Genomic DNA, 17,033 nt, shown 5'->3' on the forward strand with positions numbered 1-17,033 from the left:
CACACATTATTATCCTCATCCTGGTTGAGGAACACACACACTGAGTCCAAGCCTAGCTCTGCCTGGTCACTTATTGTGATGGGCTGGCAGTCATGACCCTAATCCTGACTCAGTCGACTAATCCCAAAATAATTCCCTCTTGGGATAGTTGTCTTTATCTGTTGGGCAGTGCTGGAGAAGTGGACAAGGGAACAGGGAATAAGTGATCAGCCGATGTCATGCGGAAGTGCAAGGTAACTAGGTAACTACCATTTCCAATGGCTGATAGATGGGGAATGTATTCTGATCATTGGTTATCTAGATGCCAGTGAATCTGGACCTAGATTGTAACACAGGAGTTGCCCTGCGTGACACAACATTGTGGAGAGGCTCAAATAGTTGTAGACAAACATTGTTTACACACAAGGTCCTTTCTTAGTCTTTCTTAGTCATTCAGAGCCACACACACACACACTGCTCTTACTGTGTGGTGCATGCTGTTCCTTCATGTCTGTGCTGAGTTAAACAGGTCCAGTCAGCATAATTGTTTGTGTGTGTGTGTGTGTGTGTGTGTGTGCGCGCTGAGAGGGAGGCAGGCAACACTGGTGTCAAGGGTGGGCTGTAAATTTTCCATGGAAGGAGGAAGAGAGGTCTCTGCTTTCTGGGATACCTGAAAGGCAGTCCTCTGTGTTGCGGTATGGAGCATAGGGGTCAGGAGTTGTAACTTTTCAGACATTGTTCGGTCCTTGCGTTTTTCCAGGTAAAACAGCAATGATGTCATAATGAAGGATTACCTGTACATTTGGAACTGACAGATTACATGGGACTAAAACAATTTAACATGAGACTATGAGATGGCATGGTGGTCCACAAATAAACTGTAAGGAGCCTCCTGTAGTCTTCCTAATATTATGTTGACTATGTGGAATCTCAACCCCCCCCCCCATTCAACTGTGACCATTATCAGTAATTGTTCTGTATGTAATTGCAGGTATTATTATTTCTTCTTAATGACATCTATTATGTTTTCTAACCGCAAAAGACACGCAGAAGTTAATGATCGTTTTATAGGGGAATGAATGTTCCACTCCCTAAGAGCTATCATGGTGGCTTACTGTACTCTCAATATGTGGTCCTCCCTTCTGCTGTGGTCCTCCCTGCTGCTGAGTCAGTCAGATTGAGTCACCGTTTGGGTTCTGACCTGGAAGTAAGTGTGTGTGTGTTCAGTAGCGGAAATTAGCCGCTTATAGCAGGAACCTGACTGTCACTGACCGAGATGGCTCCATAGGTTAAACAGAACAACATCATGTGTTGTAGTTTACACTGTCTTCTTGAGGACAAAGGTGAAGAGTTTGGTTTTGTACAACAACACCGTCAGGAATTTGAACGTCATGATGTGATTTGGCATCACAGATCTCAACACTGCCAGCATGAGGTTCTGCAATATGACATCAGTGCATGGGTATGGCTCTGACATCACCCAATTCGGTATAGATCTGCAATTTTTTTATACTTTAGAACCAGAACCAGCAAGCTAGCTACTAGCTAGTAGTCAGTTAGCTACTGCTAGCGGTCATCACCGTTAACTTCATATGGCTGCAATCCCGCTAACGGGATCGATATGACAACAGCCAGTGAAAGTGCAGGGCGCCAAATTCAAAAAGCAGAAATCTCAGAATTAAAATTCCTCAGACATACATGTGTTTTATACCATTTTAAATGTAATCTTGTTGTTAATCCCACCAAAGTGTCCGATTTCAAATATGCTTTTCAGCGAAAGCACTACAAACGATTATGTTAGGTCACACCAAATCACAATAAGCACAGCCATTTTTCCAGCGAAAGATAGCTTTCACAAAAAGCAGAAATATAGCTAAAATTAATCACTAACCTTTGATGATCTTCATCAGATGACACTCATAGGACTTCATGTTACACAATACATGCATGTTTTGTTTGATAAAGTTCATGTTTATATAAAAAAATCTGAGTTTATATTGGCGCGTTACATTCACTAGTTCCAAAAACATCCAGTGATAGTGTATAGCCACATCGTTTCAATAGAAATACTCATCATAAATGTAGATAATACAAGTTATACACATGGAATTATAGATATACCTCTCCTTAATGCAACCGCTGTGTCAGATTTCAAAAAAACTTTACGGAAAAAGCAAACCATGCAATAATCTGAGACGGCGCTCAGAACATTAGTAAAATTAGCCGCCATGTTGGAGTCAACAGAAACCAGAAAATACATGATAAATGTTTCCTTACCTTTGATGATATTCATCAGAATGCATTCCCAGGAATCCCGGTCCACAATAAATGCTTGATTTGTTCGATAATGTCTGTTATTTATGTCCATTTAGCTACTTTGGTTAGCGTGTTTGGTAAACAATTCCAAAGTCACAAAGCGCGTCCACTATAACGTGACGAAATGTCCAAAAGTTCCATAACAGTCAAACAGTCAAACAGTCATAACAGAAACATGTCAAACGATGTACTGAATCAATCTTTAGAATGTTGTTAACATGCGTCTTGAATAACGCTCCAACCGGAGAATTAGATTGACTTCAGTTGAGCGATGGAACGGAGCTGCCTATCACGTGAACGCACGTGGTCAAAGCATGGTCAGCTCGTGGCAGTGGTGACTAATTCCTGTCTCCTTCGGCCCCCCTTCACATTAGAGTCATCAGACAAAGTTCTATTGACTGTTGACATCTAGTGGAAGCCGTAGGAAGTGAAAACTCATCCATATCTCGCTGTAATTTCAATGAGAGCTTGGTTGAAAATCTGCCACCCTCAGAAAAAATCCAAACAGGAAGTGGAACTTCTCAGGTTTTTGCCTGCCGTATGAGTTCTGTTATACTCACAGACATAATTCAAACAGTTTTAGAAACTTCAGAGTGTTTTCCAATACTAATAATAATATGCAAATATTAGCAACTATGACTGAGGAGCAGGCCGTTTACTCTGGGCACCTCTGTGCACCTTTCATCCAAGCTACTCAATACTGCCCCTGCAGCCATAAGAAGTTAACTCGGACATCTGCCAGCCTCAGCGCGGTCAATTCTTGCCAGTCTGCACAGCGCGATATCAACCCAGAGCATATCGGACTGCTTTTCTCTACCACATCTCCGGATTCCTACCGCAAGCTCTGAACCTTTACTCTGGATCATCGGAGCTAGCTAGCTGCTATCCGAGTGGCTATTCCTGGCTAACGTCTCTGTCCCGATGCAAGCACCAGTTAGCCTGGAGCTAGCCTCGAGCTAAGCCCATCTCCCGGCTATCCGAAGAGATCCATCAGACAATTCCCGGGCTTCAATTACCTCTTGCCAATTGGCCTGGACCCTTTGCTGCCGACACGGAGCCCCGCCAATCCATCACGACTGGTCTGCCGACGTAACCGTCCGAGGGGCTTTCAACAGGCTCTCCCTTTGCGACGTCCCCCTAAGGCCCATCTGCTAGCCTGCTAGCCCCGGCCTGCTAGCTGTCTGAATAGCTGTGCCACCAGCTTGCCTAGCTACTCACAGGACCCTATGATCACTCGGCTACACATGCCTCTCTGCCTCTCCCTAATGTCAATATGCCTTGTCTATTGCTGTTTTGGTCAGTGATTTTTGTCTTATTTCACTGTAGAACCTCCAGCCCTGCTCAATATGCCTTAGCTAGCCCTTTTGTTCCACCCCCCACACATGCGGTGACCACACCTGGCTTAAATGGTGCCTCCAGAGACAAAACCTCTCCCATCGTCACTCAATGCCTAGGCTTACCTCCACTGTACTCACATCCTACCATACCCTTGCCTGTACATTATGCCTTGAATCTATTGTTCCGCACCCAGAAACCTGCTCCTTTTACTCTGTTCTGAACGCACTAGACAACCAGTTCTTTTAGCCTTTAGTCTTACTCTTATCCTATTCATCCTCTGTTCCTCTGGTGATGTAGAGGTTAACCCAGGCCCTGCAGCCCCCAGCATCACTCCCATTCCCCAGGCACTCTCATCTGTTGACTTCCGTAACCGTAAAAGCATTGGTTTCATGCATGTTAACAGACGCCTTCTCCCTAAATTTGTTTTATTCTCTGCTTTAGCACACTCTTCCAACCCGGATGTCGTAGCCGTGTCTGAATCCTGGCTTAGGAAGGCCACCAAAAATCCAGATATTTCCATCCCTAACTAACATTTCCCGACAAGATAGAACTGCCAAAGGCGGCGGAGTTGCAATATACTGCAGAGAGAGCCTGCAGACTTCTGTCATACTATCCAGGTCTGTGCCCAAACAATTCGAGCTTCTAATTTTAAAAATCCACCTTTCCAGAAACAAGTCTCTCACCGTTGCCGCTTGTTATAGACCCCCTTCAGCCCCCAGCTGTGCCCTGGACGCCATATGTGTATTGATCGCCCCCCCCCCCCCATCTATCTTCAGAGTTCGTACTGTTAGGTGACCTAAACTGGGACATGCTTAACACCCCGGCCATCCTACAATCTACGCTAGATGCCCTCAATCTCACACAAATGATCAAGGAACCTACCATGTACTAAATTTGTAACCATGGGCACCCTCTTAGATATCATCCTGACCAATTTGCCCTCTAAATAAACCTCTGCTGTCTTCAACCAGGATCTCAGTGATCACTGCCTCTTTGCCTGCGTGCGTAATGGGTCCGCGGTCAAACGACCACTCCTCATCACTGTCAAATGCTCCCTAAAACACTTCAGCGAGCAGGCCTTTCTAATCGACCAGGCCCTGGTATCCTGGAAGGATATTGACCTCATCCCGTCAGTAGAGGATGCTTGGTTGCTCTTTAAAAGTGCTTTCCTCTCCATCTTAAATAAGCATGCCCTGTTCAAAAAATGTAGAACTAAGAACAGATATAGCCCTTGGTTCCCCCCAGACTTGACTGCCCTTGACCAGCACAAAAACATCCTGTGGCGTTCTGCATTAGCATCGAATAGCCCACGTGATATGCAACTTTTCAGGGAAGTCAGGAACGGAACCAATATACTCAGTCAGTTAGGAAAGCTAAGGCTTTTTCAAACAGAAATTTGCTTCCTGTAGCACTAATTCCCAAAAGTTTTGGGACACTATAGTCCATGGAGAATAAGAGCACCTCCTCCCAGCTGAGGCTAGGAAACACTGTTACCACCGATAAATCTACGATAATTGAGAATTTCAATAAGTATTTTTCCATGGCTGGCCATGCTTTCCACCTGGCTACCCCCGGCCAACATCTCAGCACACCCTGCAGCAACTTTGCACCCCCCCCCCCCGCTTCTCCTTCACTCAAATCCAGACAGCTGATGTTCTGAAAGAGCTGTAAAATCTGTATCTCTACAAATCAGCTGGGCTAGACAATCTGGACCCTCTCTTTCTAAAATGATGTGCAAAAATTGTTGCAACCCCTATTACAAGCCTATTAAACCTCTTTTGTATCGTCTGAGATCCCCAAAGATTGGAAAGCTTCCACGGTCATCCCCCTCTTCAAAGGGGAGACAGTCTAGACCCAAACTGCTACAGACCTATATCTATCTTGCCCTGCCTTTCTAAAATCTTCGAAAGCCAAGTTAATAAACAGATCACCGACCAACTTCGAATCCCACCGTACCTTCTCCACTATGCAATCTGGTTTCCGAGCTGGTCATGGGTGCACCTCAGCCACGCTCAAGGTCCTAAACGATATCATAACCGCCATCGATAAGAAACAGTACTGTGCAGCCATCTTCATCGACCTGTCCAAGGCCTTAGACTCTGTCAATCACTGGATTCTTATCGGCAGACTCAATAGCCTTGGCTTCTCAAATGACTGCCTCGCCTGGTTCACCAACTACTTCTCAGAGTTCAGTGTGTCAAATCGGAGGGCCTGTTGACCGGACCTCTGGCAGTCTATGGGGGTGCCACTGGGTTCAATTCTCGGGCCGACTCTTTTCTCTATATATATCAATGAATTCGCTCTTGCTACTGGTGATTCTCTGATCAACCTCTACGCAGACGACACCATTCTGTATACAGTCGTAGACAAAGTTTTTGAGAATAACACAAATATACATTTTCACAGTCTGCAGCCTCAGTATGTATGGTGGTAATTTGCATATACTCCAGAATGTTATGAAGAGTGATCAGATGAATTGCAATTAATTGCAAAGTCGCTCTATGCCATGCAAATGAACTGAATCCCCCAAAAACATTTCCACTGCATTTCAGCCCTGCCACTAAAGGACCAGCTGACATTATGTCAGTAATTCTCTCGTTAACACAGGTGTGAGTGTTGACAAGGACAAGGCTGGAGATCACTCTGTCATGCTGATTGAGTTCGAATAACAGACTGGAAGCTTCAAAAGGAGGGTGGTGCTTGGAATCATTGTTCTTCCTCTGTCAAACATGGTTACCTGCAAGGAAACACGTGCCGTCATCATTGCTTTGCACAAAAAGGGCCTCACAGGCAAGGATATTGCTGCCAGTAAGATTGCACCTAAATCAACCATTTATCGGATCATCAAGAACTTCAAGGAGAGCGTTGTGAATTGTTGTGAAGAAGGCTTCAGGGCGCCCAAGAAAGTCCAGCAAGTGCCAGGACCGACTCCTAAAGTTGATTCAGCTGCGGGATCGGGGCACCACCAGTACAGAGCTTGCTCAGGAATGGCAGCAGGCAGGTGTGAGTGCATCTGCACGCACAGTGAGGCAAAGACTTTTGGAGAGTGGCCTGGTGTCAAGAAGGGGAGCAAAGAAGCCAGTTCTCTCCAGGAAAGACATCAGGGACAGAGTGATATTTTGCAAAAGGTACAGGGATTGGACTGCTGAGGACTGGGGTAAAGTCATTTTCTCTGATGAATCCCCTTTCCGATTGTTTGGGGCATCCAGAAAAAGCTTGTCCGGAGAAGACAAGGTGAGCGCTACCATCAGTCCTGTGTCATGCCAACAGTAAAGCATCCTGAGACCATTCATGTGTGGGGTTGCTTCTCAGCCAAGGGAGTGAGCTCACTCACAATTTTGCCTAAGAACACAACCATGAATAAAGAATGGTACCAACACATCCTCCGAGAGCAACTTCTCCCAACCATCCAGGAACAGTTTCGTGACGAACAATGTCTTTTCCAGCATGATGGAGCACCTTGCCATAAGGAAAAAGTGATAACTAAGTGGCTCGGGGAACAAAACATCGATATATTGGGTTCATGACCAGGAAACTCCCCAGACCTTAATCCCATTGAGAACTTGTGGTCAATCATCAAGAGGTGGATGGACAAACAAAAACCCACAAATTCTGACAAACTCCAAGCATTGATTATGCAAGAATGGGCTGCCATCAGCCAGGATGTGGCCCAGAAGTTGACAGCATGCTTGGGCGGATTGCAGAGGTCTTGAAAAAGGAGGGTCAACATTGCACATTTTGACTCTCTGCATCAACTTCATTTAATTGTCAATAAAAGCCTTTTGACACTTATGAAATGCTTGTAATTATACTTCAGTATTCCATAGTAACATCTGACAAAAAATATCTAAAGACACTGAGGCAGCAGACTTTGTGAAAATTAATATTTGTGTCATTCTCAACTTTTGGCCACGACTGTACATCTTGCCCTTCTATGGACACTGTGCTAACAGAGCACAGCTCATTTAGAGCTGTGCTAACAGCTCTAAATGAGCTTCAACGCCATACAACACTCCTTCCGTGGCCTCTAACTGCTCTTAAATGCTAGTAAAACTAAATGCATGCTCTTCAACCGATCGCTGCCCGCCCGACTAGCATCACTACTCTGGACGGTTCTGACCTAGAATATGTGGACAACTACAAATACCTAGGTGTCAACCAGACTGTAAACGCTCCTTCCAGACTCACATTAAGCATCTCCAATCCAAAATTAAATCTAGAATCGGCTTCCTATTTCGCAACAAAGCATCCTTCACTCATGCTGCCAAACATACCCTCGTAAAACTGACTATCCTACCGATCCTTGATTTGGCGATGTCATTTACAAAATAGCCCCCAACACTCAGCAAACTGGATACAGTCTATCACAGTGCCATCCGTTTTGTCACCAAACCCCCATATACTACCCACCACTATGACCTGTATGCTCTCGTTGGCTGGCCCTCACTACATATCCGTCGCCAAACCCACTGGCTCCAGGTCATCTATAAGTCTTTGCTAGGTAAAGCCCCGCCTTATCTCAGCTCACTGGTCACCATAGCAACACCCACCCGTAGCACGCGCTCCAGCTGGTAAATTGCACTGGTCATCCCCAAAGCCATCACTTCCTTTGGCCGCCTTTCCTTACAGTTCTCTGCTGCCAATGACTTAAACGAATTGCATAAATCTCTGAAGCTGGAGTCTTATCTCCTTTGAGCAACAGCTGTCAGAGCAGCTTACCTATCATTGTACCTGTATGCAGCCAATCTGTAAATGGCACACCCAACAACCATCCCCATATTATTACTTACCCTCTTGCTCTTTTGCACCCCAGTATCTCTACTTGCACATCATCATCTGCACATCTATCACTCCAGTATTAATGCTAAATTGTAATTATTTCGCCTCTATGGCCTGTTTATTGCCTACCTCCCTACTCTTCTAGATTTGCACACACTGTACATAGATTTTTCTATTTTTATTTTCTATTGTGTTATTGACTGTATGTTTGTTTATGTGTAACTCTGTGTTGTTTTTGTTGCACTGCTTTGCTTTATCTTGGCCAGGTCGCAGTTGTAAATGAGAACTTGTTCTCAACTGGCCTACCTGGTTAAATATAGGTGAAATAAAGTTTAAAAAAATAAAAATGGAATCCCTGAACCTTCAGCTGTGTTTGAGCTGGATTTACACAAAAAATAACAACATATATTTAAAATCTTTATTTGGGGATAAACATCAATAAGGGAAGTGAAAACTAAAGTTTAAAAAGAAAGAGACACAGTCAGCGAAGAGTTAAACCTTTTCCCAAATGTATCATTTTCTGGTTTCCTGGGGTATTACCCCCCCCCCCCACCCCCCGCCTCAGTCTCTCTCTCCTGGTCTTGATGGGGGGTGGGCTAGTTCTTACATGCAGAGTTTTTCTAACTGCTAACATCTGGGAGAGCTTGATCACTCTCACTTAGCACAGACCAGAGGAAAGGACTGCAGACTGATTCCAGCTACAGGACTCTTTCCCCCTGCCTGCCACCTAGCCTCCCCACTACGCCTCGTTTCGTCTCGCTCTCACAGGTTTCACCACTTCTCTTTTCAAAAAACAGGAACAAACTTTTCATTGTCTGCTGCTCCTTTTCTTTTGTACGTATTGTACTCCAGTTGCTCTCACAAAGAGAATTATTGGGATTCTATTGGACCTTCTTTCGTTCAGTCCTCCCTTAAGCTCTGCTCTTTTTTTCATGTGTTTCCATCTAGTTTCCATCTAGTTTCTGTCACATCCTTTGTTGGTGGAACATGGCTTGATGTATTTTGCAGGTTAGGTTTGTTGGAATTGCATGGTTGTGGTGTGTGTGTGGTCAATGCGATGACATTGGGAAGTTGTGTAAGCTTTTTATATCTCTCAAGTTTGTGTGGACCTCCAATGCTATATGGTTGACCACCTCGTTATCACATTGAAAGGAGAAGTCCGGTTTGTTCTTTGTTAGGGAGTTGTGGATGTTGATGGTTACCTACTGCTTGGGGCTTGTGTTATGGATGTCCCTTTACCACTTAGAATACATATTGTTTCTCTTCTTCACCGTGTGATTTAGATAGTTTGTATTAAGTTGGGCTCTGTTTACCATAGCCCAGTTCGAACATTGAGTTCCCCATTTTAACTTAACTTTATTAGTTCATTAGTTGACTCTATTCTGCTTTCAAAGGGCCATATTGTCATACATACCTTTTCAGAACTTCCCCATATTAGACTGTTTCCAAGTGGGTGTTCATTTCCATATTTTCTAGTGGAGTATTGTTGTCTTCTAATAGTTCAGCTTGCTACTCGGCATCAGTTATGAGTTGGAAGCTTCATGGATGGTTGAGCCTATATGCTTAGCAGAGCAGAGAACCCTCTGTACTTTCAGGAAAAGGTGAGGTAGGGTGCCACAGAATGGAATGTGGTTGGGAAAGACGTCTCCATGTTTAGTGCTGCTCTCTCCATCTTGCGCCAAGACTTTGTCTGCCTCTCTAGAGTTGATTGTGCAGCAGCTGATGATTGCCAGCTCTGACTTCAGCTACTGTGACAACATATCTCTTTCCTGGACCAACTCTGGGAACAGCTGCTTATCTAATTTGAATGTTCTTCCACGTCAGTAACTACTGCTGTCCGCAAAGTATTTTCCCACTGTGGCCTCAGGAAGAAATTTATGAGCTTTTGATTTTTCCTCAGTTTTTTCCTGTTCGTTTGGTTGCAGTCTCGGTGCTTGGAATTGGATTACATAATACAGGACATGATTGACTGGTAGATGTAGGAAGCAACTGGTGATGACTATTTAGTTGGTAATGGTTTCATTCTAGCTTGTTTAGTCATTTGATCCCACAGAGTTGAAAAATGAGACTGACTATTTGTATTATTAACTGTTAGAAATTGGTACCGTATTTCTCATACAAGACTACTCCTACACACAATTACCTCTGTACCTCTTTCAGGACATTGCTTTAGTCAGTAACTTCAAGACATTCTTCCTGTTGACCATTCACTAATCTGCTCTCCTCTTTTTCCTGTCAGTCAGTGGAGAGCCTGCCTCCCACCCTGCGTTCAGGGAACCTGAGTGTTCTGAAGAAGCGCTGGGAGCAGCCAGGTCCTCGCCAAGACAGACCCGCCCCGCTATCCAACGGGCCACCCTGTGCCCGCCTCTCCCCCTCTGCCGTACCAAAACCAACTCCCCTGACCGAGCACCTTCCCCCAGCCAAGTCTCCGGAATCCCTGAACACTCAGGGTGGTCAAAGCACAGCCATCATCCGCTTCCAGTATCCTGCAGCAGCAGCTATAGCCGAGGAGGGACAGAGAGGGATGGAGAAGAAAGCGCAGCAGCCAAGCGAGCGAGAGGAGGAGAAAGAGCTGATGCAGGTGGAAGACGAGGTGGTGCCAGCCAGCCCCTGCACACCCATCGAGAAACCCAGCGTGCCTCTCAACAGCTTGAAGATGTTGTTTGAGAAGGGAGAGGGCACCAAGGGAAAGGTAAGACTGATAAGACACACATAATCAGTGGCTATGTATCCCTCTACACAGTGTATTTCCCTCTTTTCTCTAATGATACTTCTCTCTCTCACTCTGTCTCTTGGCATCTTCCTCAACATGTAGCTGCTCTGTATAGTTGTGGGGTCAGGTCAGTCATCTGTGTGTGTGTGTGTGTGATTGGTTAGCCCCCTGTATCCAGCAGGGATGCAGCTGAACTCTTGATCTGTTGTTGCACAGCCAGAGATTTGAATGCTTCCTTTGAACTAAAGTCATGCTAGCAGTCACATGCCTTGGTACCTGATGCAATCGTGCTTTTAAAAAAGCTCTGTCTCTAGACTTCATAAGGCACCCCAAAGACCACTGTCTGTCTCAGTGCACATCACTAAGTACAGACAGAACACCCATTCACTGAGACTTCAGCACGCACACACACTTAGAGGAAACTTGCTAAAACTAGTTTACCTAATAACACAAGAGGCTCTCAAACGTGCATACACACACTGACTTGACGGAGACACCCCTAGTTGAGAGGTTAAATACTTCGTGCTAGACACACTGAGGGAGGGTCTCTTGTGGCTTCTCAGATATTAGCATAGATAAGTCACTCATTAGTGGCCATGTTAATGAACCGGCCCTCTCAGACTCATTACTGCCTAACTAACTCAACCCTTCAGTCCCTCTCTTCTGTCCCCACAAAAAGTTTCCTTAACTCAATTATTCACACTGCCCATATGTCCTGTCCCTTATCTCTTCCTAAACAACCCCCTCTTTAGTGCACAAACACACACGTACGTACACCATAATTGCCCAGGGTCAAGAAGGTACCCACATTCCTTGTCTTTCTCTTCAGACCCACCATTTTTGGAATTCTCCTTCCTTTCACTCTCTGTGTCCTGTCATTCTCCTTCAGTTAGGTATTCACCCCCCCATGGCCCCCAACCCACCTCTCTCAGCATCACACAAGATTACACTCCACTTCTGTACACTGCTGCTCCTCCTATTTTTAAGTTTCCTGTTTCCTCTCAAATGTTCTTGTCTAATAAAAGTTTAGTAAAACTTTGGGGTGTGACTCTGAGACAATAGTACTTTGTATACATCATATTATTGTGAGACAATAGTGTATTGTATTCCTGGTGGTCTCTGCTTACCCTGGCTTAGCCAACAGTGTTGATGCATGGTCCAGGTGGGAGAGCAAGGCTGTGGAGTCCGACTCGGACTGGAGTGAGTTGCCACCACGCCTTGGTGTTCATCTCTTTTAAGTGTGTTCATGATGACCACTAGTCTAAGACCTATGCCTACATGTTGGAATTTCCCCCAGTGTCTCCTTAGGGAGACTGGTCTGAGAACAGTGGTTGTGTTGTAGTCTTTGTTCTCTAAGCCAGTCAGATGAGGCGTGCCACAATGGCCATGGTTCTGGACCTGTGCTGAATTTACTGCCAGAGCTTTTAAAGAAGGGAGTGACGGTAGGAGGGCCTCGATTCGTCTTCGTCTGAGAGCTGTGCTCGGTGTGTGTGTTTCCTTAATACACATACGCACAAAATCCTTTATTGCTACCCCAGTGCATTTCAGCTGACTACACCCGGCTGACCAGAGCTGAGGTGGGGTTGAGCATGGGGGGAGTACACACATGGACTCACGCACCATCTCACACACGCACACACACATTAGTGCCCGCCCCAGCTGTAGCTCAGCGCCTGCTCTGGGCTGATGCCATCTACAGCAGTGACGATGTCATGGGAGTGTTATGCACACACTCCTTACCCCCCAATCACTGGAGGCCTACAAACTCTGCTCTTACAGAACACACACTCTTCTCTCTCTCTCTCGTTCTCTCTCTCTCGTTCTCTCTCTCTCGTTCTCTCTCTTTTACTCTTTCTCTCTCTCGTTCTCTTTTACTCTCTCTCTCTCTCGTTCTCTTTTACTCTCTCTCTCTCTCTCCACTTGTTTCTAGTTCTCTTTTACTCTCTCCACTTGTTTCTAGTTCTCTTTTACTCTCTCCACTTGTTTCTAGTTCTCTTTTACTCTCTGTATTCACACTTTCTCTTTGTCTCTACTGTTTTTCGATCAGCCCTGGGGTGTAAGGAATCTGCATGCTTCCCATTCGGAACAGTCTGTGCATAATATTATGATGACATTTTGTGATGTTTTGGTCTTCGGTAAGTTTTTTTTCATCTGTTTGTGCAAAAAAAAAAAGTAGCCGACGTCTACGCCCCTTCAGTGGTTGGTCAACAGCAGGGATTTTTCAATTAAGTGTTTGTCGTTATTCAACGAGAGACGACTTGTTTTAATGCACATTTTTCAGAGTTCGGCTTGGTACCAGCCAAACCGAAGCATGGTGACGCCTTATGAGCTAGGATGTTGTATATCAGTCCAGCTAAATAGCTGTAATGGATCCTGGACATAAAAGGTTGAGATGGAACAGATCATGCTGGGCTGTGATTCACTGCCTGGCTGAGCCCTAAATAAAACCCTATATTGCTTGCCACTGGCATTAGTCTTACCTCTATTACCATAGTATTCAAAACATAGGTACCGAAGTTATTAATTTTTTTTGCATAGTTTTGTACAGTACCAGTCAGATGTTTGGACATACCTACTCATTCAAGTTAAAAAATGTTTTTTTACTATTTTCTACATTGTAGAATAATAGTGGAGACATCAAAACTATGAAATGACACATATGGAATCATGTGGTAACCAAAAAAGTGTTAAACTAATCAAAATATATTTTATATGTGAGATTTTTCAAAGTAGCCACCCTTTGCCTTGATGACAGCTTTGCACACTCTTGGCATTCTCTCAACCAGCTTCATGAGGTAGTCAGCTGGAATGCTTTTGCACTTGTTGGCTGCTTTTCCTTCACTCTGTGGTCCAACTCACCCCAAACCATCTCAATTGGGTTGAGGTATGCCAGCAGCATACCACCCTGCATACCACTGCTGGCTTGCTTCTGAAGCTAAGCAGGGTTGGTCCTGGTCAGTCCCTGGATGGGAGACCAGGTGCTGCTGGAAGTGGTGTTGGAGGGCCAGTAGGAGGCACTCTTTCCTCTGGTCTAAACAAAGATCCCAATGCCCCAGGGCAGTGATTGGGGACACTGCTCTGTGTAGGGTGCCGTCTTTCGGATGGGACGTTAAACGGGTGTCCTGACTCTCTGAGGTCATTAAAGATCCCATGGCACTTATCGTAAGAGTAGGGGTGTTAACCCCGGTGTCCTGGCTAAATTCCCAATCTGGCCCTCAACCATCACGGTCACCTAATAATCCCCAGTTTACAATTGGCTCATTCATCCCCCTCCTCTCCCCTGTAACTATTCCCCAGGTCGTTGCTGCAAATGAGAACGTGTTCTCAGTCAACTTACCTGGTAAAATAACGGTTTAAAAAAATTGAGGAGTCCAGGTCATCTGATACAGCACTACATCACTCTCCTTGGTATAATAGCCCTTACACAGCCTGGAGGTGTGTTGGGTCATTGTCTTGTTGAAAAACAAATGATAGTCCCACTAAGCGCAAACCAGATGGGACGGTGTATCGCTGCAGAATTCTGTGGTAGCCATGCTGGTTAAGTGTGCCTTGAATTCTAAATAAATAACAGACTGTGTCACCAGTAAAGCACCATCACACCTCCTTCTCCATGCTTCACGGTGGGAACCACACATGCAGAGGTCATCCATTCACCTACTCTGCATCTCACAAAGACACGGCGGTTGGAACCAAAAATCGCAAATTTGGACTCATCAGACAAAAGGACAGATTTCCAATTTTTTTTTTCTAATGTCCATTGCTTGTGTTGCTTGGCCCAAGCAAGTCTCTTCTTCTTATTGGTGTCCTTTAGTAGTGGTTTCTTTGCAGCAATTCCACTATGAAGGCCTGATTCACGCAGTCTCCTCTGAACAGTTTGTTGATGTGTCTGTTACTTGAACTCTGTGAAGCATTCATTTGGGCTGCAATCTGAGGTACACTCAATTGCTGATTTCTTAGGCTGGTAACTCCAATGAACTTATTCTCTGCAGCAGAGGTAACTCTGGATCTTCCTTTCCTGTGGCGGTCCTCATGAGAGCCAGTTTCATCATCAGTGCGAACCACCGCATTTAACCATGGCAAGGTGACTGGGGATATGGTCAAACACAAACAGTGTAGTTATTCCCTCCGTAAGGCAATCAAACAGGCAAAATGTCAGTACAGAGACAAAGTGGAGTCGCAATTCAACGGCTCAGACACGAGACGTATGTGGCAGGGTCTACAGACAATCACGGATTACAAAGGAAAAACCAGCCACATCGCGGACACCGTCTTGCTCCCAGACAATCTAAGCACTTTCTTCGGCCCGTTTTGAGGATGACACAGTGTCATCAACGCGGCCCGCTCCCAAGGACTGGGAGCTCTCCTTCTCCGTGGTCGACGTAAGACATTTTAAACGTGTTAACCCTCGCAAGGCTGCCGGCCCAGACGGCATCCCTAGCCGCGACCTCAGAGCATGCGCAGACCAGCTGGCTGGAGTGTTTACGGACATATTCAATCTCTCCCTATCCCAGTCTGCTGTCCCCACATGCTTCAAGATGGCCACCATTGTGCCTGTACACAAGAAAGCAAAGGTAACTGGACTAAATTACTATCGCGCAGTAGCACTCACTTCTGTCATCATTTTATTTATTTCACCTTTATTTAACCAGGTAGGCTAGTTGAGAACAAGTTTTCATTTACAACTGTGACCTGGCCAAAGTAAAGCAGTGCCACACAAACAACAACAGAGTTACACATGGAATCACAAACATACAGTCAATAATACATTTTTTTTTAAAGTCTATATACAGTGTGTGCAAATGAGGTAGGATAAGGGAGGTAAGACAATGAATAGGCCATAGTGGCTAAATAATTACAATATAGCAATTAAAAACTGGAGTGATAAATGTGCAGAAGATGAGTGTGCAAGTAGAGATACTGGGGTGCAAAGGAGCAAAAAATAAATAAAAAATAACAGTATGAGGATGAGGTAGTTGAATGGGCTATTTACAGATGGGCTATGTACAGGTGCAGTGATCTGTGAGCTGCTCTGACAGCTGGTGCTTAAAGCTAGTGAGGGAGATATGAGTCTCCAGCCTCAGTGATTTTTGCAGTTTGTTCCAGTCATTGGCAGCAGAGAACTGGAAGGAAAGGTGGCCGAAGGAGGAATTGGCTTTGGGGGTGACCAGTGAAATATACCTGCTGGAGCGCGTGCTACGGATGGGTGCTGCTATGGTGACCAGTGAGCTGAGATAAGGCGGGGCTTTACTTAGCAAAGACTTATAGATGACCTAGAGCCAGTGGGTTTAGCGACGAATATGAAGCGAGGGCCAGCCAACGAGAGCATACAGGTCGCAGTGGTGGGTAGTATATGGGGCTTTGGTGACAAACCGGATGGCACTGTGATAGACTGTATCCAGTTTGCTGAGTAGAGTGTTGGAGGCTATTTTGTAAATTACATCGCTGAAGTCAAGGATCGGTAGGATAGTGAGTTTTACGAGGGTATGTTTGGCAGCATGAGTGAAGGATGCTTTTTTGCGAAATAGGAAGCCGATTCTAGATTTAATTTTGGATTGGAAATGCTTAATGTGAGTCTGAAGTGCTTTGAGAGACTAGTCAAGGATCATATCACCTCCACCTTACCTGCCACCCTAGACCCACTTCAGTTTGCATACCGCCCCAACAGGTCTACAGACGACGCAATCGCCATCACACTGCACACTGCCCTATCCCATCTCTATCCCAAGAGGAATACCTATGTGAGAATGCTATTCATTGACTACAGCTCAGCATTCAACACCATAGTACCCTCCAAGCTCATCATTAAGCTTGAGTCCCTGGGTCTCAACCCTGCCCTGTGCAATTGAGTCCTGGACTTTCTGACGGGCCGCCCCCCAGGTGGTGAAGGTAGGAAAAAACATATCCACTT

At 45.2% G+C, this 17,033-nt stretch overlaps 1 protein-coding gene across 4 annotated transcripts in view; it reads left to right on the forward strand.

Moving 5' to 3' along the window:
• Positions 1–17,033, forward strand: part of LOC139535895 (LIM domain and actin-binding protein 1-like) — a 49,968-nt gene that overhangs the window by 23,155 nt on the left and 9,780 nt on the right. For 3 of the 4 annotated variants that reach the window (XM_071335776.1, XM_071335779.1, XM_071335778.1), the window contains one exon: positions 10,652–11,104. In XM_071335776.1, the coding sequence (XP_071191877.1) occupies positions 10,652–11,104 (453 nt within the window). Of the gene's footprint in view, positions 1–9,868; positions 10,014–10,651; positions 11,105–17,033 lie in introns of those variants that run through there. The other variant, XM_071335780.1, reaches the window with a different exon arrangement.

This window comes from Salvelinus alpinus, chromosome 12 (assembly GCF_045679555.1).
Source record: "Salvelinus alpinus chromosome 12, SLU_Salpinus.1, whole genome shotgun sequence".
In the NCBI taxonomy this organism is placed as follows: domain Eukaryota; kingdom Metazoa; phylum Chordata; class Actinopteri; order Salmoniformes; family Salmonidae; genus Salvelinus; species Salvelinus alpinus.